At 39.7% G+C, this 27,309-nt stretch overlaps 2 protein-coding genes across 2 annotated transcripts; both read right to left on the bottom strand.

Moving 5' to 3' along the window:
- Positions 1–1,704: 1,704 nt before the first annotated feature.
- btg3 (B-cell translocation gene 3) lies at positions 1,705–6,752 on the bottom strand. Its single transcript, XM_022199356.2, has 5 exons — positions 6,651–6,752; positions 4,741–4,947; positions 4,492–4,629; positions 3,511–3,703; positions 1,705–2,268 (listed from the first exon to the last, which is right to left on the bottom strand). The coding sequence occupies exons 2-5, from the start codon at positions 4,911–4,913 to the stop codon at positions 2,065–2,067; spliced, it is 708 nt and encodes a 235-aa protein (XP_022055048.1). The 5' UTR covers positions 4,914–4,947; positions 6,651–6,752; the 3' UTR covers positions 1,705–2,064.
- A 1,982-nt stretch (positions 6,753–8,734) lies between these two features.
- c17h21orf91 (chromosome 17 C21orf91 homolog) lies at positions 8,735–26,841 on the bottom strand. The gene is made up of 5 exons (XM_022199328.2): positions 26,707–26,841; positions 24,865–24,998; positions 13,267–13,773; positions 12,519–12,581; positions 8,735–11,216 (listed from the first exon to the last, which is right to left on the bottom strand). Exons 2-5 carry the CDS (start codon positions 24,989–24,991, stop codon positions 11,044–11,046), a joined length of 870 nt encoding a protein of 289 aa, XP_022055020.1. The 5' UTR covers positions 24,992–24,998; positions 26,707–26,841; the 3' UTR covers positions 8,735–11,043.
- Between the last annotated feature and the right edge of the window lie 468 nt (positions 26,842–27,309).

Below are 27,309 nucleotides of genomic sequence, written 5' to 3'. Positions count from 1 at the left end.
AGAAGAGTTTGAAGAAGGGAAGGAACTGCTCAAGATTCAAAGCATACCACCTCATCAGTGAAGCATGGTGGTGGTAGTATAATGTTGTGGGCATGTATAGCTGCCAGTGGAAGTGGTTCTCTTATATTTATTGATGATGTGACTGCTGACAAAAGCAGCAGGATGAATTCTGAAGTGTTTCAGACAATATTATCTGCTCCTATTCATCCAAATGCTTCAGAACTCATTGGATGGCATGTCACGGTGCAGATGGACAATGAACCGAAGCATCCTGCAAAAGCAACCAGTTTTTAAGGCAAAGAAGTGGAATGTTCTGTAGTAGCCAAGTCAATCACCTGAATTCAACTGAGCATGCATATCACTTGTTTAAGACAAAATTTAAAGGAGAATGTCCCAAGAATAAGAAGGAACTGAACACAGCAGCAGTAGAGGCTTGGCAGAGCACCACCATCTGGAGGTGTCTACGGGTTCCAGACTTCAGGCTGTCATTTACTGCAGAGGATTTGGAACCAAATATTAAAAATGACAATTTATGAGTATGTTAGTTAGCCCGATTACTTACGATTACTTTTAATCCCGTAAAAAGGTGGAGGGCACATACAAAATGTGTTGTCATTCCTACACCATTTATCTATCCATCCATCCATCCTCTATACTCCGCTTTATCCTCACTAGGGTCGCGGGGGGTGCTGGAGCCTATCCCAGCTGACTGGGGCGAAGGCAGGGGACACCCTGGACAGGTCGCCAGTCTGTCGCAGGGACCATTTATCTAATTTGGATGTAAATATCCTCAAACTAAAACTGAAAGTCTGCTCTTAAAGCACATCTTGTTTCATTTCAGATCCGTGGTGGTGTACAGTGCCGGAATGCTGAAAACTGTGTCAACGTCCAAATATTTATGGACCCGATTGTAAAGGAATCCTTGGTAACACTGTCAATTTGCTACCCAGGCCAAAGTGTGAATAGTGAGAACAGCTCGAGGCACCGAGTGATTATACATGTAGGAGTAGAAATGTTATCGTCCCTCCAGTTTAGTAAAATGATACATTACTTGTCTTGCATCAGTTAAGCAATCCTTTAAGGAACTCTCTGAGCCATTAAGAATCCATTGTCCGTGAGCTCATCACCAATTCTCACCAGAGGGCTCATCTGTAGATGCTATTATGGCTCTGATTTGTCTGAAAGGGCACCAGCCAGCACTAAATATTACAGTGTGTTAATAATGAGCACTTTCAGGGGTCTGTTCAATCAAATTTAAAGAAAATTGCTTGTTCATCTGGCCCGGGTGGTCACTATGAAGGTAGTACTGGTTAAATTGAGATTTCTCCAGCCCCAAAGAACAATGGATGTGAATCACATTTCATTTGTGGTACCAGATTATTCTTGAGACAAAACATCTGGTTGATCCTTTGACCTAAACACGACCTGAAAATGTTCTATAATTTGCATAGTGTCACAGATAATTCTTCAAAAAATAAAAAGCTTCCCACGGACTAGTGAGTTCAGCACATCATAGAACTGCAATGTCTAATGTTTGAGCTCAGCAGGGGACATGAGTTGCGTGTTATATCTGTGCCTCCCCTCTGTACTGCAGGCAATCAACTAAATGTCAAAAAACAAGAACAGCAGCAACAACAAAAACCTCCAGCATTACACTGTAATCACAGTACTTTGATAAAAATGTTAAAAGAACAAACAAAGCACTATGATGCTTGGACATGTTTAATAAAACTCCATAAATTTTAGTCTATACATCTGACAATTGTTCACTATGAATAAATAAAACATTTTATCACAAAGGACAGGTAGGTGTCGTACATGAATGTCTCCCATAGTAAAAATACAGTACTTCAAGACTACACATATAGTATTCCAATTTCAATATCTAATTTAATACAAGTGATTTATTCAATCTATAACAAATGGTCAAAAGTGCAAAAACACCCTCAAAAACAACCAATATTTAAGCTATAAAAATGCATGTTTAAAGAAAAAAACATTGGTCAGTCATCTTAAGTTGCCTTCAGGTTTAATGTCCAGTGTGAACAATAAGTGCAATCATTCCTAACTGTAACAATTTGCCAGACTATGGTTTGTGTCCCAGTATCCAGGCCCTCCCCTGTAGACAGGAGGGACCCACAGGTTTTGCCTCAAAGTGTGAGGGTGTCGGTTGCGAGGCCTGTAGCCGTAGTGAGGCAGTGGAAGGACTGGACCTTTCCTTGGAGCCATCTTTTTGTGATGCCAAGTAGGAGCAGCTGGATTCATCGTCTGAAAAAGAGAAAATGACTAAATCAAAACTATACATACCAGCTCACAAACTCCCTGTAAAGTTTCATTAAAAAATAAACAAAAAAATCATAATATCATTAACAGTGAGCATCAAAACTATCCTGACCAGGGTTGGAAATTAACATCCGCTACTTGAATGATGATTTTGTGTAGTGGTGGTTGAAACTGTTCAAGCTTCAAGCCACAGTGAGGTTAATTAACAGAAGCATATACTGTACTAACAGAATATAGACTATTTTTCTAATTCAAAATTTAGAGAAGTTTCCTAGGGGGAGATTTTTGCTGCTCCACAGTGCAGCTGTTGTCTGGTCGGTTTCTTCTTCTGGTCACTTTTCACCTCTAATGAAGAGCATGCAGCTCAAACAGGTATAGCAGAAGAGAGAAACTCATGTTTAAAAGAGCAGGCAGGGAGTTTCAGCACTGAGTGGAAGCATCAGCACAGAGAGAAGTCAATGTGAAGTTCTTGTTATTTCACCACAAAAATACTATAAAATTAATGTCACCAAGGTTAACGGTTCTGCACAGGTTGTGTGCAGGCCTTTCATGGTGGAGGGACATCTCTTCTGTCAAAAATACAGAGTGTAGCCGCTCACAGATGGTTTTTCAGGTATGCCTGACATGTAGCAGGTCCCAAGCTATTTTTTTTAAACTTTTGGTCTTGTTGACCAAGACCATTACAGAAAAAGTGGAAAGACAAACTGTAACAAATGTTTTTTTAAGGAACAATGTAAATAAGTCTGGGAAAAAACCCAAGTGATCTCAAGGATATTCAACCAAATCAAGAGGGAAAACATGAAAAAACTATGAGAACTAATACGTCACTATTTTGCTTTGGGAAAATTAATTGTTTTTACTGGTCTTACTATTTGGCATTAAGGAATGGTTATTTTCATTGCCAATTGTGCATTTTTTCACTTATTATTTTTATTTCCCTTTTATTTAATTTGGCTTACTAAGAAAAGAAACTTCAAAATTCAAATAAGTAACTCAAATAAGACAGGTGTGACAGAAAGAAAACCTCGGCAATTTTCTCAAGAGTTTCAATATTTACCTTACGAAACGGCCTTTTTAATCTAAATGACTACAATCTTGTACTATTTTGCACATATAGTTAGATGCCTCCGGATAAAACAAGAAAGCGGATGGTCAAAAACAAGTGAGTGTTTGGTAGATAGGACTGCGTCACTTACACTGACAGGTGGACAGTGTGTTATACATTACCTGGTAAGCAGAGTGCCTGTTGAGGATAGTAACAGGGGAGGCTCGTGTGCTCTCCTCGTCAGAAGAAGAACCTGAATGGTAGTCGGATGTCACCCTCTCCAGAGCACTGGTCACCTTCTTTGCAACATCTTTGTCATCCTCATCATTGCTGGAGAAAGTTGCAACCGAGAAGAAAGGATTATGCTCACCATACCTAGTAATTGGGAAGAGATGAAAAAAGCATTAGCATTTACAATCTTTTATGAGGTAAAACATTCCTCTTTAATAATCTGGTGTGGAGTACATGGCTCAAAATATACTTTCACAGCCTTTGTTTACAAGTGCAATGAAGTCCACTGATAAAAATTATAAAATGATGAAAGATGACTATAAACCACTACAGTCCAGCAGCAGCAGTACTCTAAAACCAAATCCAAGCATGAGTTTGAACTTCGCAGTTTAAGACAAGAAATGACAAAAATGCAAAATAAGTACATACAGCACCCTCGGTTAAGATGTGTTCTTTAGCTTCTAATCAATTCATGTTTTTTTTCTAAATAATATAGGATCACAATGAAAAAAAGAGGAAAATCCAGCCTTTAATTCAAGTGCATTTATTCAGTGTGTGTGTGTGTGTGTGTGTGTGTGTGTGTGTGTGTGGGGGGGGGGGGGGGGGGGTCCACACATTAAGAAATAATTCTTTTACATCAAATCATGTGTGCTACAATTATTAGCACCCCTGATGTTAATACTTTGTACAACCTCCTTTTGCCAACAAATCAGCATCTAGTCTCCTACAATACATTTTTTTAAACAATTTTCAGTGTTACAGTTTGCTTCTGCAATAAAAATTGACTTTACTTTAAGGTTTTCAACACATCTTAACCAGGGGTGCCAATAATTATGGAGAGTGTTGTATATAATAGCCGTAGTTTGACTGGTATTGCAATCACTGTTGAAATTTTGTTTCTGGTATTCCTTCCATCAAACTCGCAGTCTCACCTGCAACAAACCTCCCCAGGGTCCACCCACAACGTTAGTTCACGAGGCAGTCCCAGGTCACGGTACTGAATCCCACTTTCCTGGCAGGCCCGAAGGAGCTCTGGATCCTGCCTATGGTACCTGTTCACTCGGATGCACCTGCAAAGCAAATAAAAACGATTTTAGTGTGAGCTTCCCTCACCACAAGATTGACAGGCTCACATACTGGCCTCCCAAATCATCTGTACTTTAAAAAACAAAGAGCAGCACCTGTATGCCTGTCCTTTGCTGGGGTTTTCAGGGTACCAGTGCCCTTTAAACTTCTCCTGTAGTGCGACAGCCAGTCTCTCAACAAACAGCTCGATCTTGTGAGATTCCAGCCTCTCCCCTTTTTTCACAAGTCTTTTCAGGAAGAACACCACTGCTGCTATCTCTCTCCTCATATTTCACATGTGTTTCATTCCACCTGGACAGCCTCTGTAAGCAAATGAACTTTGGTCAAATGAATAACAGTACAATCACACCTGCAAGCAACTGTTGGATGCACATAGCAGAATATGTTCAAGTCAGGCCCAGAAATTTCTTTGTGGGACAGAATCACATTAAGTTATGTTCTGATACATGGACGTAGAACTCAGTAGCACAGGAGATATGCCCCCCCTCAAAATCTGGAACACACTCATTTGTTTCCCCAATAAAAATATGAAAGAAGCAGAGGACTATTATATCATTACGTCTCCATTCTTTGGTAGAGCATTTTAAACATGAGCAGAAATCTGGTTGAAACACAAGAGCTATAAAAGTACTGCATGGTTATGAATTTAAAATTGATATAAAATAGGTGCCACATTCACATTTAAAGAAGTCAATTCTTCAAAAGACAGACACAAAAAGGACTAAACAGTAAATGTATGCTTGTATCTGTGTCCTCTCACCAGGAATAATACTTTATTAAAAAAAAAAGTTAATCTACAGGAGAATAAATGTTTGAAAGCAATACAGATGCCCAAGAGCCTCACTGAATCATCGTACATTACGGTTTAAATTGTGACCTGACGCCTAAGTTTTGTACTTTCTTTGGCATAACTTAATAAATTTCCCTCAGATACCAAAGCAGAAAAGACACAACTTGGTTCACTAAAGTTCACTACAATGCGGGAAATTGTTCGACACTTAAAACTTTCCTAGAGGGAGGGTTCAGTTCCCTGTTTAATGTTACCACCTCCAAATGTTCAAACAAAACATATATTCATGCATAACAATCTGCCATATATTACTTTGTGGCGCCAGAATGAGAACTAGTAAGGGTATGATGTAATATCTGACACATTTCAATGTAGTAGAACTTCTCTTTTCTTGTCTTGAATGAACTTGTCATGAATTTGATGACAGGCACCTCTACATTACATTTGAAGATTAATGATAGTTCTAAAAATGTTTTTAGAAGGCTTCTTTATCTTCTACATCCAGACCACTGAACAGCCAATGGTAAAACTCATATTTTTCTGATAACTACAACTTAATAAATTATAATATGTCTGTCAAAGTAGTACGATTTTCCTTTGTGCATACGGTTCTGTCGTTGTGTCCACACGTGGCAACAGCTGTTATGGCAAATATTTGCGTTTAAAATGATGAACAAATAACTAAGAAACAGTTTTACTTCAACTCTTAAAGAAAAACGGTCACTTGGTTTGATGTGATCCGTTAACGGTCAGTTAACCGTACATGTCCGAGAAAGGCGGGCTGTGACTCCAAAGTTCCGGTAATCCACGCACTGCGACTCTCCATAACACAGGCTACTGTCCTGTTAGCTAGCTAGCTAGCTAGGCTAACCACTGGAAGAGAATATCCGAACGACATCGAAATGCATGTGAAAGCTAGCTGTAGTTAGTAGAATTATAGTTACAGCGTCACTGGTAATACTACCCTCTCGGTGAACATATAAAAGTACTATTCCCACAATACAATGCTGTTAGCATTAGCTACACAGCTAACGTGCTAAGTTAACGCTAACAGCCTCAAATTGCTAACAAATACAGCAAAAATATTTTTTTTAAAAACATAAATTGGCGGAAAGCATAAACCATTATCACAGTGTATAGTGCTATATATACACATTACATTAATGGCACTTAAATAACAGCATGAAACACAAGGCTGTAAACAGCTTGGCGTACCTTTTGTTTTGGTCCCCTCAGCGTGCGGGCTAAAATGAATGGCTGGGAGAAGTTGGCAGTAGGAAAACACTTACGCCTCGTTTGCTGACACCGCCCTTTACGACACAAGTCCCGCCCATTTACAATTTGATTGGTTCTAAACAAGCTAACAAAGCGCATTGATTGGTGGAGTATATGCCTGTCAGTGAGTGAGTCACCCTGGTTACTGTTGTGACTCATGCTGTCAGGTATGTGTTTTTGTTTGTTACAGTGGTTGCATCCACTGATGTAATTCTACCGTAAAACATGAAAAAAGCCAACCATTACATCACCGTTACACGACATTCAATGAGACATTAGTGGTCAATTCGTGAATTACAATTCCAATGTATTGCTCTTATTTAAGAAACTCATTTTAATTTAACTATGTTGGGAGCATTATTGTTACACAAACCGCACTGAATACTGCAGCGTTGCGATTAAACAAGAATAACAATTTGGTTTCGTTTTTATAACGTCGAAATTATACCACACTGTATCTAAATCAGAATCAGTTTAATTGCCAAGTAGGTTCCACATTACATCCATCCTTCCATCCATCCTCTATACACCGCTTTATCCTCACTAGGGTCGCGGGATGTGCTGGAACCTATCTCAGCTGACTCGGTCGAAGGCAGGGGACACCCTGGACGGTCGCCAGTCTGCAGGGCTCCACCTTACATATTACCTGTATTACATGTGAACTACTGGATGCCTTGAATTTCCCCATGGGGATAAATTCTATAAGGATGAAAGATTAAATAATTAAATAAATTAAAGCAAATATTGCAAGTAAAATAAACAGGAGGTTTTACAAGGCGAAAAAGAAGTCAACGTTACAAATCAAAAAGCAAGTGTAACAAATCGAATCTATTCTATAAAAATTATAACACGAAATATCTTCAGTGTTATTTAGGTGAGACGGAGTCACAGACTGTGCAGGAAAGTGCGCATCCCTAATGATGTGCAAAATCTCACAATATGTAGTGCAAACAATTTAAAATGTGCACAGAGTAAGATTATTTAAAAGCTGTGTGTTAATGTACTTTATGTAGAATGTAGCATACACCTCTTATTTGTTAATCGTAGTGTTAATAATTAATTTTCCCAGAATGGCCAAAGGCAATTTATTTCGTAACATAATCCATAACACTGAAATGACACTCATCCGGATCGTTTGTATTTCTAGACTCTTCTTCTCCACAAGGAGGCGCCCAACCTCAGTCTACCACAGACTGCACCCAGCACCATAGTGATTGTGTGGTCCATCCAGAAAGCAAGAGGTTGAGGATTCTTCTTTTTTTAGAAGGTGCTGTAACATCACGCATAGACCAAACAATATGTTGGATAGCAGGTTTTTGAAACATAAATATTTGTGAAATGTTGTCAATGTGCAGAAAGTTTTCACAAATTCACAAGAAAGCAGAATGTGGAGTTCAACATTTCAGAGCCCTTGCGAAATGCGCCCCCTTCACCCGCAAGGCGAACAGTGTACTTCCTACAGGTTACAATGGCAGGAAATAATGATGTGAATGTACACTGCTCAAAAAAAATTAAAGGACCACTTTGAAAACACATCATGTTTCAATCTGGGGGACAAACAAACTGGATATTTACATTGATATGGACTGGTTAATGTGTTAGGAATGAAAAGATGCCACATTGTTTGATGGAAATGAAAATTATCAACTCCCAGGAGGGCTAAATTCAAGACATTCCAAAATCAAAGTGAAAAACTGATGTGGCAGACTAGTCCATTTTCTGAAATTCGTTGGCAGCAACTCAAAACGGTACTCATGTAACAGAGTCGATTATTGTTAAATTTCATGAACACCAAAGCAGCTGAAACTGAATAAAAAGTCCCTCTTTTCCTTACTTGACCAGATCAGTATCCCACGTTTGACCGATTTGATGCAATACTTAGATCAAAAAGTGTTCCGTTAATTCTTTTGAGCAGTGTACTTGGTGTTAACCGTCTGCATTATTACAACTTTTGAAATACATTAACCATAGTCTCCTCCATGCAGCAGTGGCCAGAAGTAGGAAAATATTCACACATCAGAGTATGTAGTAAAATAATTTCATTTTATTTTATGAAAAAAAAACTCACTTGAGCACAAATCACACAGCCTGTAAGGTCTATGAAAACACACAATAAATAGAATGCAAAACATCAAACAACACAAATGCGACCATGTTCAAATTAGAAAACAAATGAAGTAAAGTCTAAAGAAAGGAGGTGGAAGTCTAACAAGTATGCTTACATCTCCAGTAAAAACAAACAGGCAGCCTGAGCAGAGGCACAGGCCCAGGCATGTTTCCACAGTATACAAAAGTACGCAGCTTTCATAATTAAATCACACGTAAAAAAACACAACTGGAGATTCAACTGAAAATGTGCTGAAAATTAGCATTTATGATCATTTATCTAAATACTCGCAAACACTCAAGCACACTGAATACAGTTATAGAAACAAAACCAAGATAAAAGTTTAAAATGGAGCAAAAACCTCTTTAAACCCTATAAAGGGCCAAATGCATCTAATCTCTTACAAAGAGAGCAAAATAGAAACACTAACAATGCTGAGTTTTTCTAAACATCAGTCTGATTAGAACCTCGTCTTCCCCAGCTTACTATACTTGAGTAGTTCTGTGATTTCCTCTGAAAAAACTCAGATAATATTCATTTAGATATTTTCTGCTTAATAAGGCTTCTGATTTATTTGTCTTTTTCTTGCATAGGGTTCCTGAATATGATACACTAACCAAAGCTGCAGACTGCTAACACCATTTTCTATCTTTCTTTGTCTCCTTTTGTTCAAAATCAAGGACCTCCCGAGGCACAGTAGACCAAACTATCGTGTTTGTATTGCTATGACATCAACTTAGCGCTCACACATCAGTACAGGAGAGAGGGGAACAAAAGCAACACTGAATGTGAAAGATAAATAAAACTAATCATAAAGCATACTCGTGTGTACTTGAGAACAAATCATTTCAACACTTTCAGAGTAAAAATCTACGGTTCAGTATAAGCCACATACATTTTAAAATCTGTTGGTATTGCATCTTTTTATATGGTAAAGAAATCTAAGTCAAATGCTTGTAGTTCGTATATGAAACACAGACTTTGGTTTGGCAGCTTGATTTCTTTTTCAATAGTTCCTTTTTTTCTCATTCAGTGTACAGCTATTCTTATAAAATGTGCTTGACAGCTATACAACAGACAACAAACAGCTTTGGACTAAATATCAAGTAAATCTCACCAGCAACAATAGTGACTATAAACCCAGAAGCTGAATAGTAAAAAGACCTACCACTTTAAGCCATAGAGAGGGTATATTATCTGCTTACTGAACCAGGACACTCCCAAAATACTCATCAACTGTACAAATAAAAACCTTTTACTTTGACACCTTTACTCTCAAAAATCTCAGATGTTTTCATGTGTCTTTGTTGCAATGGTTCTTTAGGGTACTTTTGGGTGTTATCTTGTACTTATACGAGAACTGACACGTAATTCCAACTATCTTTAAAACGTCTTCCTCGAAATAAATGCAGCATAAATTTGTTAGTATTGCTTACATTTTCCCAAACGTTGTAGCCCACGAGTGTTGGAACTATATGATTTACAAAGATGAGTCTTCATAAACCATTGTGTCAAATGAAAGCACTTTGCTTTAAAATTACACCAATCAAACACTACTGCTGGCAGTGACTGATGGTGTACCGAGGAACACTGTCCATTTACATCCTTGTAAAATACTGCAGCTCATGAATTTCGACAAAAAAAAAAAAAAAACCCTCAGAAGACAAATGGAGGAATACTGAGCAGTGCTAAAACCCACATTTGAATATCCACGTCCGATAAAAACCGATGGAAAAAAAATTAAATATATCGACAAAAAATGAAACACTGAAAACTGAAATGCAAAATAAAACCAACAGCAAGTAAATGTAAAATTCTGCAAGCTGTTTTTGGTCTGTAATAAGGTAAAAAAAAAAAAAAAAAAGAAAAGAAAAAGGCAGAATCTTATGTGACCCAGCAGACCTGGTATGAACATGCATCCTGGTTACTTGATGTGGGTGGAACTCACATGCCAGATCAGCAATACATTTTGTAAAACACCATTAATCCTTTCACCATCACCGCAACCACGAAGAGAGCGTATCATCCAAGCCCTTAATGCTGCTCTAATGCAGCGCTAACAAACCAACCACCCAATGTCATCATAGTGTTGTAAAAGTCACTCAGTATTTGCAACAGCGTTTTTCAACCTTGCTGCATTCTGCACGTTGAAGTGTTTGTTAAATTCGTCCCAGCAGGAGTCAGAAAGCCCGCCTTCCTGCCTGCTGCTGTCTGTCTGCCAGCGTGTCACTCCACAGGGCCTCCACTGCTGCTGGCCTTGACCCCGGCCCTGCTAATGTGCAGCCAGGGCAGCTTGGCGCAGTTTTTAAAGAGCTGCTCGATGGCAATGTGACGCACGTGCAGCTCCGACGCCAACGAGTCTTTCTCCTGCACGGCAGCCGTCAGCTCCTCAAAGACCTCTGCGGAGAAAAAGAGGCAGATAAAGGGAATCAGCACTTTTATTCACAGACCAGGTCGACTTACACTCAGACAAACAAGTGGGAGAAACGGAGATAAAGAAAATCAATTGTACAGATTTCTGAAGGGGCAGAGAGCAAACACAACATGACTGAAAATGCATCTGCTTAAGATGCCCCCATGAAAAGAGACAGTGTTAAACAGCTCAGAAACCAGATTATTAAAAAAAGTTACAGACAAACGCTAAAAGGAGTGCAGCTCATAAAACGATGGCCATGTGTTATCTGACAAATTTATTTAAGCGATTACTTCCCCATCTGTTCTGAGTAGAGCAATGAAAATACGTGTAGGTGACTGCTCCTGGAGGGTGAATAAGAATGTGTATCTATATACATATGGGGGTTTAACATTTGGATCTGGTCTACAGGAAAAAAAGCACTGAAACCTGCCTTTTTGCATTTTCACAAATTTACTAAATGTCTCACATATTTAAACTAGGTTTCAGAAAGGATTGGGAGTTTATCTAAAATGTTTAACACAGTTTTACATCATTAAAATGTGGGGAAAAATGTTTCCTTAACATGACTTTTCCCTTAGCTGAAAAATCGATAGGTAACTTTAGCATGGCATTGGTTGGGTTTCTCTCCATTATATAAAAATCTGAAGTCCCGACGAGCCCTGGGATGACTTAAGTTTTTTTTTTTTTTTTTAAATCTTTATTTTACCAGGTAAGTTAGTTGAGAACTGGTTCTCATTAACAACAGCAACCTGTGAATTGGTGCTGTATGAACAAAATGTAATTGAATTAAATGACAATAATCGGGGGTTAACTTAAGGAGGAGTGTGTCAAATGAAGACCATTTTATATCAGCTGTCTCATGTTGCTGTGGCTGTTTGACCTGACTGAGGTAAGGACTAAAGTGAAGACGACACGCTTGTAGTTGAGCTGCTGTGTGTGTGGAGCAAACAGTGGCTCTAACAGATGAAGAATGGCATGAAAACACATGGTGTGTATGTGCGATCACAGTGTCCAATTCAGCACAGCCAGTCACATGGAAGGAGATGATGTGTTGACTAGAAACCTTCCAGTCTGTATTAGCTCCTGTGTTATTGAGCACCATGTTCAAAATCAGACTGGGAATGCTGTGAGCTAGAGCACACATTTACTGGTGCTGCTTTTTCCTGACGTTACCAAATCTCACATGGGGATTTTGAAGAGAAAAAATGTCTCTGTTTAAAATATAGATACCTGAAACTTGCATGGCAGGATGTGTTCAGTAAGAATGCCAGTAAAACCCACTTACGTTGAATCTGCATCAGTAGCTGGCCATTCAGCTGATGGAGCTCATCCATACTCATTTTAGTCACTAAAAGAAAAGAAACAGTTTCTATTAGAGTGTGTGTTTGTCATTTACCTCCAAATTAGCACACATTATAAACAACTTGTCTAACTAGTTAATGTCAAAAAAACTGCAAAAAATGCAGGGTAAAGAAACAATTCCTGTTTGTTAATTGACTTTTTAAGTAACTGTATACAAAGATATTATGGGCAATATCAAGTGCTGGAGGCTGATGATGAATTCATGTAGACGGTGCACATGGTGTACCTGTGAACTACCCGTCATCGTTCATTTTAACAGAATATTAAACAGGGGCCTTTAGAAGGCTCACATTTCTGCAGGATCTGTAGTCATAAGCAGCTTTAGTGGAAACGAGACATGAGAATGCCAAGGACGCAGAGTATCTCGAGGTTATAGGAAAATGTACTTTTCACTTGGGAGATCATAGCAAAGAGGAAGATGAAGGACAGAGGAGAAAAAAAATGTAGCGTCTGGTCTTGTGTGTGCTCTGAGGTTTTTGAAACCTCACAGACATCACACTGAGCAAGGTAAGAGAGGTGAAAGACAGAAGAGTGCAGCTTTTCATTTCTCTTGACACACTGTCTACACTATTCTTCCTTTAAAAGAAGAAAGAAGAAAAATCAAAGCTTGCACAACTGCTTTATTTACACATCATTAAAACTAAAGCTTGCTGAAGTATGAACATGCTCACATTCATCTCTGCTGTGGCCCTGCTGTCTGTGCTGTGTCGGTCCTCCCCCTGACGACTGGTTCCGGCTGTGCAGACCTTTCCTGCCGTCGCTGGACCAAACGTCAGACTGGGACTCCTGCATCAGCCCCAGCTCCTCTGCTGTGTGGCATTCCAGCATCCCCATGGTATAATCAGGCAGCCCTGTTGCTTTGCCAGTGTCCCAGCGGGGCGTATAGCGGGGCACCTGGGCATCTGACTGGGGCAGCAGCTTGCGGTCACTCTGCTGGCTGTAACAAAGAAGCTTGGCCCCCCGCCTGGTGGGGCCGTTGGAGGAAACCGAGTCTTTGTTCTGGGCGTACTGGATGATGCGGTTGAGTTTCTGGCTGAGGGCCAGCTTCATGCCCTCGTAGGCACTTCGGGAGACCTTGGAACGTGACAGCTTCTGGTTGGCAATGAGGTGACATTTCTCAAAGCAGTCTCTGTGGCCACGCAGGGACTTTGAGTGCAACAAGGTGGCAGAGGAGACACCTGCAATCACACACACATAGCAGCGAGTTAATAACACAAGCACAACTAAAGGTTACAACAGCACAAACAAAACTGTCAAAGCTATGAGGGCAAAAATGCATTGAACGCCAAAAAGTTTGGGCTTTTCCCCATAAAAAGGATGTTAAAAAATCCTAAAAGTCAGTGGAAAACAGAGTGGTAACCTACTGAACCTACAGCAAACAAGTAAACCAGTATGAAAGCAAGCTAAAACTGGCAGATTAACCTATTGCGATCTCTCTGTGAAAGCTGCTTAGTGTGCAGTGGATTAGCCACTAGCGTTGAGACAGTAGGGATAATAGATTAACCCAGTCTCAATGCAAAAAAAAAAAAAAAAAGCATATTTAGAAAAATTTTACTGAGAATCACATGAAAGGAAAGTAGTCCCTGTCAACATGAAGCTGCTTCTCATTTACATTAATTCATTAGACTTAGACTATACTTGTATACTAGGTGTATATAATGTGTGTGTGTGTGTGTTTTAAGAACATATGCAAGACTAATGTATCTAATCTCAGCAGAAGATGAACATTGGCCACTGAGACGAAACAATTCAACCGATTTCATTAAAAAAAAAAAACAGCAAAACTGCTTCAATACATGAGCTGATGTTATTTGACCAAGATTACATTCTATGGAGGTACGTCAGGACATGAAGAAATGCTTCCTGGATCCAGTCAAAACAGGTCACAATGTAACTAAGTCTGTATGCACGGAGGAAATTAACGCCTAATAAGTAGAACAGAATTAAAATAGCCTCCGAGTAAAATGGGCCAGGGCTTTATAAACAAAGAAAGCTGAGAGTGAAAGAGAAAAAGCGAGTGAAAAACTGTATGTGAGATGTGGCCAAAGAGAGTGAGATGCACAGAAATGCGGCGGCCGTCTTCTCACAGAGTACATTTCTGTAGAACCTGAGGTGAGGAGATTAGTCATTGGTGATCATATAGATTTAAGAGCTCACTTAGGCAAGTTTATCCTGCACCCGCCTCTCTGCACTTTACCAGCAGACAGATACCACAGGGGATTTCTTTCACCACATGAGCACAGTATAACAGGTTCACACAAACATGAAGCTCTCATACTTTTACAGTTACACATACACACTTAACACCAAAAGCTCTGTGGAGCTCACAGTAACAACTGATTCCAGTAGAGACAGTAACTGACAGTCTGTAGCTGCAAGGCCAAAACAATAGAGGAAATACTTGAATATTAAATGTTAACCTGTAAGAAATTTAATTACCAATTGTAGGTCAAAACATTAACAAATAACCAAGTAATGAGTTGTAATGCTGTAAGTAATGCTGGCTATATGTATTTTATTTTTACATCTTGTGTAAGCTTTAGTTTTGTCAGCCTGCACAATCACAGCAAACAGTTCATATGGGTTATTCTGTATGAAATCAACCAATTTTAAGAAAACTTCCCACCTGACCCTCTCAGATTTTGCTAAGTTTTTACATACATTTAATACATTATATATGATAAGGAAATCCATTTTTTTTTTTTTTTTTTGGGGGGGATTTTCCCATCATATATAATGTACTAAATGTATGTAAAAACTTAGCAAAATCTGAGAGGGTCAGGTGGGGACCACTGGTTGAAATGATATGGAATGACCCATATCTAATTTGGGACAGTCAGCATTAATGGATTTTTACATGCCTCATTACATAGGAAGGTTTTAAACCATTACACAACCGTGTGAAATTCTATTCTTAGCTTCTGTACGTTTGTGTTTGGACCCAGAGTTCCTAGAAAGGCAGATCTTTTGGATTAGTCTTTTGAGGGAACCATATTATATAAAAGATATGAGCGGTGTGTGTGCATACTGCCTAATGAATGGTCAATAAATCTCCAGGCGCCTTACTAATAGCTGCAGCGGCTTTCTGCCAGCCAAACAGCCACGCTATAATCCGATCAGTCTCAGTCTTTGGACTACCACAAAAACACACTGACTATCACTTGCCCAGCAGAAAAATCATTGGCCCACAACCAGGGCAGTGCACCACCAGCCAAAGACCTCACTCCAGCTAAGCAGCTTAGCACTAGTCTTTCATGGATGCACACATAAGCGCAGGCACACACAGACTATTCACTGGAGGTGAATCAACATTGTTCAGCTGTGACAGCTAGAGACATTAGGCACGCTGATGACCAGTGAGCTTGTTTTTTCCTGCTCTCATGTCAGGAAGGAGCCAAGTTGAACTCACAAAGACAAAGCACAGGCACAAGCTTGGTTAGTTCTCACGATGAATCCTTAAACGCCAAGTGTTATTTGTAGTTTTGAGCAATCGAATCAGAAACAAAGAAGTTAATAATAAAACTGGTGTGAAAAGAAAATCATAGCAGAGTCACAATAAAGGCCTGGGCAGTAAATCAACAGCAATATGTGCTGTTTGACAGATGATCAATAGCAATAACATGCTGCGATAAAATGTTCGATATTTTGAAATAAATGCATCAGAGGTAAACAACCAAGAAAGCACAGAATGAAAATTAAAAGTTCACTTGCATGAACAAACCTAAAGCATCTTCCCATGCTCTATTAGCCAATCAGATCCTTCTATAATTGAACCTGTTTGTCCTCTGTTGCTCCCCCCATGGCTTCTGTACAGGTCTCCTAGGTGTGCTAGCCCACAGCTGCATTGGCCTCATCGCCTCCTCTACAAGCCGACTGTCGCAAGTTAAAAACTCTAACACCCCTAAGTGCCCCACTTTCTGAACAAGGTGCTCTTAGTGACTTGCTCCCTAGGACATTATTAATATAGGTGACTGAAAGCTACTAATATTTTAATCGATGTCAACTGAAAGTAAAAATTTTATTGCGATACATATTTCAGCTAAATCATCTGGTCCTAGTCAGACACTTAATAGAATTGTCTTGAAATTATTTTTCATACAATTAAAGTGAAGGCTTTTATTTCAGGTGCGGTGAAACACTTAACAGAGTTTTTTGTCACAAGGAAAGAAAAAAATATGAGTAAAGAAAAGTTTAGAAAATTGTGAAGCATCATCAAAACACATGAAGAACAGCCCATCTAGGTTGGACAATTTACAACAAAGTAACCAGAGGAGCTGTGTAAAAATGCCGTATTTTCCGCACTATAAGGCGCACTTAAAAGCCTTTAATTTTCTCAAAAATCGATGGTGCGCCTTTTAACCCAGTGCGTCTTATGTATGCACTGAGTTCCAAAATCTGACTGTCGGACCATTTCCCGCCGACATAGGGACGTAATACATACACTACAGACACTGGCAGCGATAAACCTATTAGAGAAAATTACATTACTGACTATTGTCCGAGCTTTCGCGAAAGCTGGCATCATTGCTGAACAGCCACCCGGCAACGAGACTGACTTCGACAATGACGAGAGTGACCCCGGCATGTTTGATGTCGAAATTGCCCAGCTGTTCCATTCAGATACAGAAGATGAGGACTTTGATCAAAAAAAATGTGAATGTATTTTTAAATACGTAGTAGAATAAAGTTCAACCAAACCCACCGTTTTGCTGCCGTTTCCTTGTTTCAGCATGCACCCAATAATACGGTGCGCCTTATATATGGCTTAAGTATAGAAATAAACCCCGTAATCGAGACTGCGCCTTACCATCCGATGCGCCTTATGGTGCGGAAAATACGGTACATACTGCAGGCTGTTGAGATGAGATCCAGTTCTGCTCTATATTTAATGGCTGCAGTTTTGTCCAAATTTAACTTGCATTTAAATTTGCCCTCTGCAAACTTTGTCTTGTGGTTTTCATCACGGAAAGAAAACCCAGATGTAAGTTCCAACTGTGCTCCTGCCTTGGATACACATTTACAGAGCGTAATACAGGCACTGTTCCATTTTAAACCCACAAAGTAACATGTCTGTTTTGTCTGCAGCAACCATGTCAACACTTCTGGTTTTGCTCTCAGCAGCATATCTTCTGGGCAAAGACACTTGATTCTTGACACACTTCGGGGGAGCTAGGAGTTGGTAATGAGGACAAGTGGGACAGAGGTCATGGGTGGTAAAGAGTCAAACAGCACTGCATGGCACAGCTCAGCAGAATGTGATGTCAGCAGCTGCACGGGCAAACTTGGACACCAAAACAGTGCTCACATGAACAGCAGTGAACTCAATGACACGTGAACTCAAACCACCTGTTAACCACTACAGAACTCTCACAGATCTTCCTACAGACTAGCTGCCATCCAACAGTTACAAGAAACCCCACCTACCAAACTGAAACTTAACAATAGCTATACCATCTGCTTCAGTCTGGAAGAAAACAAAACTTACACTCATGTACACATCTAAACTTGGCAGACAACACAATGAAAGACCACTACTTTAACACAACAGCACACATGTGACAGTAAACAAAACACAAACAGACCTCCATCAATAAATATACCCTCTATATTTACAGTGTAACTTTCACCAAGAAGGTAAAGAAACAGATAAAAGTCAAACTCACACAAGTGACATTCATGGAGCGACCACATTTACAACAGCTGTAAAGGAAAAAAAGGACTGACAGGCAAAATACTGAAGTCAGGTCCCCAAATTAAGTCTACAAAGAGCTACAGAAGAAGAAAAAAGTCAATTATCAGGATTTCATAGCATAATAAATGATTAAAAAACATCTATACATAGTAATACTTGTAACGGCAATGACATGAGTCTAACTAAAACACTCTAGTCACTAATAATTGACTCTGTGGGGAACAAAAAACTTTTCCAACTGAACAAATGAATGCTGCTTACCATGAAATGTACTTTCATTATCATAATCAGCTAAATATTATTCAAGAATTCTTCATGTTCAGGCAGTGTTTCTGTAGCTTCTGTAACACTTATCATTAGTCAGTGACTCTTATCTTTTCCCAATGTAAACAATATATGAAAGCCCCAGTTATGCGGGCATTGTGGTAAGCAAACATTCACAAGTTGGTCACACGTTAACCCAGAAACCTCATATGGGGAAGACGTAGTGATGCAGTCAGAATAAATGTCGCACGTAGAAGGGATTTTACTTTGTGACTAACCAGTTCTGATCAATTAATTAAGGATTATAATTCTACATAGCCCATGCTAAATATTTTTTTGCCTTTTAATTGTGTGGCCTCTGGTGCATCCTACAGGGCAGACTACCATGAAAGCTACGGTAAGATGATAGTGTAACAGGGACAAGCGGCTGAGATTTCCATCCTGCATGCAGATCACTTGGTGTGGCAGAAAATAAAGTTCTTAATAAAGTTAGTTGCAGACATTGGTCAGACAGCAAAGACAGTAGGGTCTGGGTGATTTGACCAAAAGGTCACATGACGACCTTTTGGGGCACAATCACATCCTGAATAAGCGATCTTCTCACAGATTTGGTTAAAGTCATGTGATTACATGATAAGTTGTGCATATGTAGGCTGGAACACCAAGTCTGCCACTTCAACTCAAAGCCAAAGTTCAACTCACAAATCTTTGCAACCAGTTTTCCACTATTCTTCATATTGCCGTGTTTATAAAATAAGGTACACCTTCGAGAAGTGTAGTGCATCCAATGAGCATCATCCTAATTGTGTGGCAATCACGCTTTTCTAAGTTCATGTGGAGTAGGAAAGTTTCAATGCTGATGGTATTTATTAAACAATATGATCTGTACAATTTATAAAAGTATATAATTTATGCTAAATTAAGAACATCTATGAAATAAGACTGTCACGTCGCCCACTGTAAATAATCAGTAGCTTAGATTATAGTAATGTATGGAGCCTAAGCCAGTTTTTTTTTTTTTTTTTTTTTACAGATTTGTATTCAATAACAAATTAAGTCATTTAAAAAAAATCTTTCTGTTGGGCTAACAGAGACTGCAGGTGTTTAAAAAGAGCTTATTTATTCAACCCAGTACATTAGATCTAAATTATAGGGCTCTGTGAGGAGGACAATACAGTAGTTTCAGCTATACTCTGGACCCTAGCTGTGTTCAATCATAAAGCTACCACAGGCAGCAACATAATTAGACCTCTCTATACACCCCAGGGTGAAGAGTTCACCCACAATAAATGAGCTGTTTATAGGAGCACACTACAATCGCCCCTGTAGAGCAGCAGCCAGAATCAGCAGCAACTACATTATCCAAGCCTTCCACAGCAGGAATTTTCTGTTTATTCATTCCAAACCCAGCTGGTAATATTACCAGGCCTCTGCAAAAAAATTTTCTTCATTACGTAAGCAGATTAGGGAGTGATGCTGGGCTGTAGTTGAACCTGGCAGCTCAGCAGACGTCTTGTCTGACCAGGAGCCAGACAACCAAAAAAACAACGAAATGAAACCTTCTGTGTGAGAGGAGAAAGGTTGTACAACATTGGCTTACTCACTTGCAGCAGATTTCTTAGGTGCTAATAAAGAGCAGCTTGTCATATCCAATAAGGCCAGCTCATGAACAAAAAAAGTTCTGCCTCGTTTGAATTACACCGCACGGAGCCAATGAGGCCAAAAAGCAAAGTCTGGAAAACAATGACACTGTTATAAAATCTGACCATGTTTGGTGGTTTGAATTAACACAGAGAGAAAGAGACAGAGACAGAGAGGGAGGGAGGGAGGGAGGGGGAGGGAGGGGGGGAGAGAGAGAGAGAGAGAGAGAGAGAGAGAGAGAGAGAGAGAGAGAGAGAGAGACAGAGACAGAGACAGAGACAGAGACAGAGACTGAGACAGAGCATTTACTGTGCAAAGAGTGCCTTTACATGATAACTGTGATTGACAACTAACTACTTACTCTCATTTGACTGGCATATCTGACAACCACTAACAAAATGTAACATTACAAATTCTGCTTAGAGAACTTTTTTCTGCAACGCAATTTCTAACCTACTACAGCACCAGCAAGATACAGCTGAATGCAAAGCTTGTCTCTCTTAACTACCTTCCAGAACCATTATCTTACAATCCTGGCATCACAAGCATTTTAGGGCTTGGTTAGTGTCAGGTTGGTCTGAGCAGCTCTGAAGGAGTTATGATTATGAAAATTCCTTTGAAATACACACGATCCTTTAGCTTGACACAGCTTTCTACAGAAAGGAAACAATAACTGGAGACTGGCTACACAGGTTGTGGTGTTTTGGTGTGGGACTGCAGTAGCTCGCTTGTTCTCTGCTGTGCTGTGTTGATGCTTAAGGCTGTGTAGCCATGTGTGATATACAGATCAGATGGTACAGTAAGATAAAAGAAAGGAAAGGACTTTCAGTAAGAAACAGCGAGTCAAGCAGAAGTTGAGAAATATATCAATAGGCACAATTTCTATGTGGTACTTTCCGATGGAACTAGTACACACAGGCCAAAGCAGTTTCCTCAGGAAACAACCACTTGAAGCAACAACAAAGACTGAACTTCCTCAACTATCATTCTCCTTCGAACTGTGCACAAAGCTTTAGCCAAAGACAGCCTTCACTTTCATATCTGCACCTGGTGGTACTATGGTGATAAACAACTCTGCAAACTGTCAACATAAATGTTTTGCTCAATGTTCATTATATACAGTATATAAAATATCGGACTGGCAGAGACGATAGACAATTTTTTAGAATTTAGTGCATTTTGTTGGTGCTTCTTATTATCTAACTTCAGCTATGAGAGCTCTGTGTGTCAGCAGCTGACATTTTAACAGGCAAGTCTGAACCTGTCCATTTCGTGCAAAACTCCCAGTTGAGATGGGGAGGTGGTTTCTGGAAATGAATACTTAAGTAAAGGCTCGTACTGGGATCACTCTTTGCTGCAACTTTGCTACACTGTTGCAGTGGCCAGTTGTTGGTGAACATCAATACTCAAAAGTTCAAAATGACTTTTAAAATTAAAAGTTGAGATTTATGAGGGGGGCCTCACTGATTTCACACCTAGAGCTCAGTGTACTACTGTGATAAGAACTTAATTATGTTTTTGTGACTCTGTAGGAAGCAAATAGTTGGATTTGTGTTCGGCTTGACACTCAAAACTTAGATCAGAAAGCCTCATTTGCAAACTGGAGGTGTGGAGCTTGAATACGGTAGACATTTATGAAAGAGGTCTAATAAAAGAAGCAATAATTTTGCATTGTTTGGGAACGCTACTTTGTTTTGTGTTTTTGTGATATGTACACTGTTGCTGCAATTAGGGGTGGCCCGAATAGTGGTTTCTGGTCTCCGGATATTCGGGCCCTATTAAGGGGGGGGGGGGGGGGGGGGGGGGGCGAATATTCGGATCCATTCGTCTGGTCTCCTGGATGCAAATTTTTCACACTGCCTTCGTTTTGTCTTCAGTTAAACTGAAGAATTCCCAAACAGTGGAGGTCTTCAGCATCTTGTCTTGTGTTTATACAACGAAGTGAAGCGTGACGTCAGAGTCAGCAACCACCTGGCCATTCTGGTGGTGGTAACAAACACGAATGGATAAGCCGAGATGAGTCGAACACGGCGGGATGAGCTGAAGTGGGCCGAAGGCGAAGGGAAGAGACGACCTCCGAATATTCCTATTTTTGTCTGGGGGGAGGAGGGGGTGATCACATGGACATATATGTATATGTTTATGTGATCACACGACGGGATGAGCCGATATGAGCTGATGTGGGCGAAGGCAGAGGGAAGACAGTAATGCCGAATATTCGTTCCGCCCGGTAACGTCCGACGGGGGCGGGCCGAATATTCGGATTCCAAAATTAATATCCGGATACCACCGTAGGGAACGAATACTCGGATATTCGGGTCCAGCCCTAGTTGCAATACTGCAATATCACTTAGGGGATCAATAAAGTCTTCTATTTGTCCATCTGTCTGTCCAACACATGAAGTAGTCGCTGGACTGCTCTTTCAGTGCAGAGTGATGTAGTATAATCCACATATATTTTAAATCCGTGTCATTTAATCTCAATAATAAACACCCAATAGGCTGCATGTGTGGCTTTCCTTAGATTAAAAGGCACCAAATATGCTCAGTTCAATTCAAGATATCAAGTCCTTTACGAATCCTTTTTCTTCAACCTTAGATTACTCATTTTGTTGCCAATCACATGGTGTCTCAGCCATGAAGCATCCCTTAGTGAAGAATAACAAACTAAATAATTCTACTAAATGTCAGTGATAATTTAAGTAAACTCAGTTGATGAATAAATAAAAAAAATACACAGTCTTTATGTGTGCCACAACAATGATTTGTACGTTGCCACATATAGTACTCCCCTGATTTAAAAAACAAAACAGGAAATCTGCCTGTATTCCATCTAATAAATATTCAAAACCAGCATTTGGCAAGAAGGCAATGAATATTCAGCAGGAGAAATTCATCCTTGAGATAACATGATATAGTGTTCGAAAGAAAGACTCTGGGAGGGTGCATTTGTGTGTGCAACGAGATATGAAGGCCACTTCCTCTCTTCATAATATTTGTACACTCAGCCTGTATGTGCGCCGATTAGTGACTTCTGTTCTGTTCTCCTTTAACAAATGATGGCACAGGATGAATGGGTACTGATGAGCAGTCATCGGGTACATGGTTTGGCCTTGGTTTCCAATCAGCCATGCCTAAAGTGGCCACATGAAGCCTGGCAGGCTCTTTCTACACCAATGAAATGCTCAGCCGCATCAGAAACACGTGCATGTCTGCCAACTCCACCTCTTTCCCCCCCAGACCCAACAGTTGCATAACACCTACTTCTTTGCCACATAGGCTACATCCAAACCTGCACCCTGAGAAGAACACAATGGTACTGATGCAGTCTGAGTGGTCTGATTGGCTGATACAACCAGTAGGAAGAGCACCCCAGTTCTGACAAAAAGAAAAGCTTTGGGGATACACCAAATGCCTCACTAACTGACTAGCTTCTATCCCAACCCAGCATCCTGGCTGGGTTCGGATAGAAGAAACATTACATGGGGCATGAAAGGTTGCCCATATGTCTACATAAAACACTGGATAATCACTTATAAGAAATTCTGTATTTTTCTGTATTTAGTTTTCAGACATGCAGCCAGCTGCTGAAGGAGCAGTGTGTAAACAATTGAAACAAAGTACTACTACATGCCGCATATGACACAGATCGATAATTTATTAATCCTCTTACTGTTTTTGTATACTAGTTACAAGTACATTTCTGACATAGTTGTATTTATTGTACACCATAGTCAGATTATTTTTTTTGCAGAATGATGATTAATGAGTTTAATAGCATAACTTTAAGGCACACAAAATACAGAGTAATTAATCAATACCCACACAGACTGCTCTCATGTACCAACAGAACAGGCCTATAAATCTTTAGTGCATATGCATTTCCTTGTGCAGACAACAAAATGATATACAGCTCTGGGAGCTCTTAGTCAGCTCCCTGAATGGTATATAGCTGTTTAACAAGTCATACACAATCATACTGGCACAAATAAACACAAGCACTTCACTGCAGCAGAAAAGAGCCTTTGTGCATCTACGAGACGAGTGCCAAATGAGAGGCATATCCAATCCCTTCTGATTCCCCATTCTTCTTCAAATAGGCCACTCATTAATTAAGAGATGAAAAAACTTCAAACACATGCTCTTGAGTTAGAGTGGCACATCAAACAGCAGAATCACAGTAGTCTGCTAGCGAGGGCTTTGGTCCTACAGGCCCATTACCCTTCATATATAGCTTATATGTTGTTCCTGGAGAGGATAAAAGAAGTGTTTGTGGCAATCCTATAAGACATCTAACTCAAAGGATGTGACGCTCTATTACAACTCCTGATGCAAGCATTCACTTGCTATGATGGGAACTGATGATCAAAAAGAATCTGGATGTTTCTGCAAAAGCTACTTTCTGTGTGATCCAAATACTAGAGGCTCTTGGCAGCTAAGACCAGTGCTCATCTATCCACACAAGACGGCCTGTATATGAAGTAAGTCCGTGAAACTGCTGGTGACAGAGATAGATTTCAAAACAGACATCAGTGGGCGTGCTTGTGTTTTTAGGAGAAGTACAGAGAGGGTCACACTGTGGCTTCAAAATGTGAAAAACTAATTTTTCCCCCACATGACTTTGTTTGCTCTTCATAAACAAGCAAAAGTCACCCCCCGTCCTGTTTCTTACCTTCAATACTGAGTTCAAAGCAGACATGGCAGAAAGACAAGGTCCCCGTTTCTGTCTCTAACTTGCAGACACTGCAGATATTGTCATCGTTGAGATCAATGTTCACAAACTGTTCCTCTTCATCCATAGTGCGTCTGGGGGGAAACAACCAGTGAACGAGATACATTGTTAAATAATAAGAGCTTGCACAACTTCCGAGCTGTTTTTTCTTAATTAGGTCACACTCTCAAATAAACTTATTAAAAATGCATTTTTTGGTAGTGTCAGTAGGAGGGAGGTTTTTTTTTTTTTTAGTTCACACTACTTTTGGTACAGAATACAGTAAAGGAGGGAGTTGTTTTTTAGCATGTTTTCAAGTCAGTGATGTTACGGATACATTATCATGCAAAATGATCAAATGGTTCAGAACTGGACTGTGGGTCTCTAAACACAATCCCAAATATGGTGTATCCATGATGTTTGACAAAATCTGAACACTGAAAACACTGAAACTCCACGGCAAATATCAGCAGTCATATCTTAAAACAACACTTGTCTCTATGTCGAATTGGAATATGTTTTAAGGGTGGACTCATGTTTACATTCGGTAAACATGGGGACAAAACATTATGTAATCTAATGTATAAAAAGAAGGGATTAAGTTTATAACATTCAGATGATTGAAAAAAACACAACTGACATGAGCATCTCTGTTCTGAGTTTAAAGTATGTAAACAACTCAATGCTTTGTGCTTTTGAAGAGTAAATCATTCCAACTACAAACATTCAGACTGACACATACCCAGAACCGGCTGTGGGAAACACAACAACTATATTCATCAAGCAATCAAAAAAAAACCTGAACTGTCATAAGCAAATAAACCTTAGATATTAAATGAAAGATAAACATTTGCTCAGGTTCCCTCGCAAATCATTTAATAATACTGGAGCCAGTGTAGCAATATCCAATCACAAGAGACAATAATGTGGTATCTGTGTCATTTGTTTGCTCAACAAGTTATCAGATTGTAAAGAATGTGCAGCTTATTGTATTGAGAAGTCCTTTACTTGCATTTAAAACTTGGGGACTATACATCTGAAGTTTCTCTTGAGAGGGCATTTACAGCAAATGTAAACAGTGATAAAGCTTTGTCAGAAAATGAAACAAAAAATAAGGAAAAATTAATTTACAAAGAAACTAATCTTTTTGGTTCCCTTTGTCATGTTGTCTTGTGACACACCACAAATGATAATGTCACGGTTGCCAGCCACTGGTCATGGGAATTGGATTCAACAGTTTTGATTCTTTCTGAAACATCAATGTTTAACAGACTTCAAAGTCAGAGTCAGTTCAGTGGAACAATAACATCTAAAAGAGTTCCTTAACTGCACTGAAGGTTAAATTATCTATACAGTCACCAGTCAGTCACCCCCATCTACGACATAAAGTGTAAAATTCTATAAAATAATACAGGTCAGACTGAGCTCCATTCGCAGACATCCAGTGGTGGTTCAGAAGAATAACCAGGGATGGCGATAACGACACTCGATCTCCATTTGAACTTTTCTCTCCGTGTGATGCACAGACATAGTTCACCTTCACCACAGTCCAGTTACATTTTTGACGACAGTTTAAACACCCCAGTGCCCTCAGGGAGTTAGCTCGGTTGTACATGGTTGACAGTAACCGTGTGTCCACATACACGCCGTTAAACAAATGTCTGCTAACAAGAAGTTAAGCTAGCCGCACAGGCATCCTCCGAGTACTATGGATGATTCGTGACCGTTATTTGACGCTGTAAACAGCGAGCTACTCAGTAAAATGATGGTTCTGACAGTATTTTAGGACAAACTGAAACTCACCTCTGTCTGGAAGAGTACCTTCGGACAGCTGTTTCTTTTGTGTGGACACCTCGATTCCTCTTCACCCGACCGAAAACACAAACATCACACAAGAGCGTCACGGCAAATCCACAGAAGCTACAGGAGCCTGTCTGCCCTCTCAGCGGAACCAACCACTACTTTATTTGAGGGGTGGAAATTGTAAGTCGGAGTTCAAATATTGTATTCTCTGCCTCTATATCAACTAAAAAACAAAAAATAATATTTTATGCTTTCAAAATGCAAGAACGCATACAAACTGATATGTTTTGTTACATAAACCGTCGGTGGCAACAAAAACAACGAAAGCACCCCTACGACTAAAACAGGGTAAGTGTTCCAAGCGTCACCAAAACATTTCCATATCAGATGAGCATAAGTCGGGGTTTGGGGTCAAATTAAACATAATAAAAACTACATAAAGTGATTTTAAGCCTTTGTCTCTGTGTTAAATGAAGTGTGCGCGGCTGCAGACCTTTATTTCAAAGATCTTATACCGTCTTATATCAGCAGCACTTTCTGTTTCCATTGTCTTTCACATGAAGTCACACGTGGGGAACTCCCGCTTAAAGTCGAGACCAACAG

The sequence above is a fragment of the Acanthochromis polyacanthus genome, chromosome 17 (genome assembly GCF_021347895.1).
Source record: "Acanthochromis polyacanthus isolate Apoly-LR-REF ecotype Palm Island chromosome 17, KAUST_Apoly_ChrSc, whole genome shotgun sequence".
In the NCBI taxonomy this organism is placed as follows: domain Eukaryota; kingdom Metazoa; phylum Chordata; class Actinopteri; family Pomacentridae; genus Acanthochromis; species Acanthochromis polyacanthus.
The sequence above is the reverse complement of the archived record's forward strand: the minus strand, read 5'-3'. Positions and strand labels throughout refer to the sequence as shown.

What these genes read in the sequence shown, in the direction of transcription:
- btg3 (XM_022199356.2), bottom strand. Translation starts at nt 4,913, where the DNA reads ATGAGGAGAGAGATAGCAGCAGTGGTGTTCTTCCTGAAAAGACTTGTG. An exon ending in AGCAAAGGACAGGCATACAG is followed by an intron (nt 4,630 to 4,740) that starts GTGCTGCTCTTT and finishes TTTGCTTTGCAG; the next exon opens with GTGCATCCGAGTGAACAGGT. An exon ending in ACAGGCACTCTGCTTACCAG is followed by an intron (nt 2,269 to 3,510) that starts GTAATGTATAAC and finishes TCTCTTTTTCAG; the next exon opens with ACGATGAATCCAGCTGCTCC.
- c17h21orf91 (XM_022199328.2), bottom strand. Translation starts at nt 24,991, where the DNA reads ATGGATGAAGAGGAACAGTTTGTGAACATTGATCTCAACGATGACAAT. An exon ending in CTTTGAACTCAGTATTGAAG is followed by an intron (nt 13,774 to 24,864) that starts GTAAGAAACAGG and finishes GTGTGATTGCAG; the next exon opens with GTGTCTCCTCTGCCACCTTG. An exon ending in GGGCCACAGCAGAGATGAAT is followed by an intron (nt 12,582 to 13,266) that starts GTGAGCATGTTC and finishes CTTTTCTTTTAG; the next exon opens with TGACTAAAATGAGTATGGAT.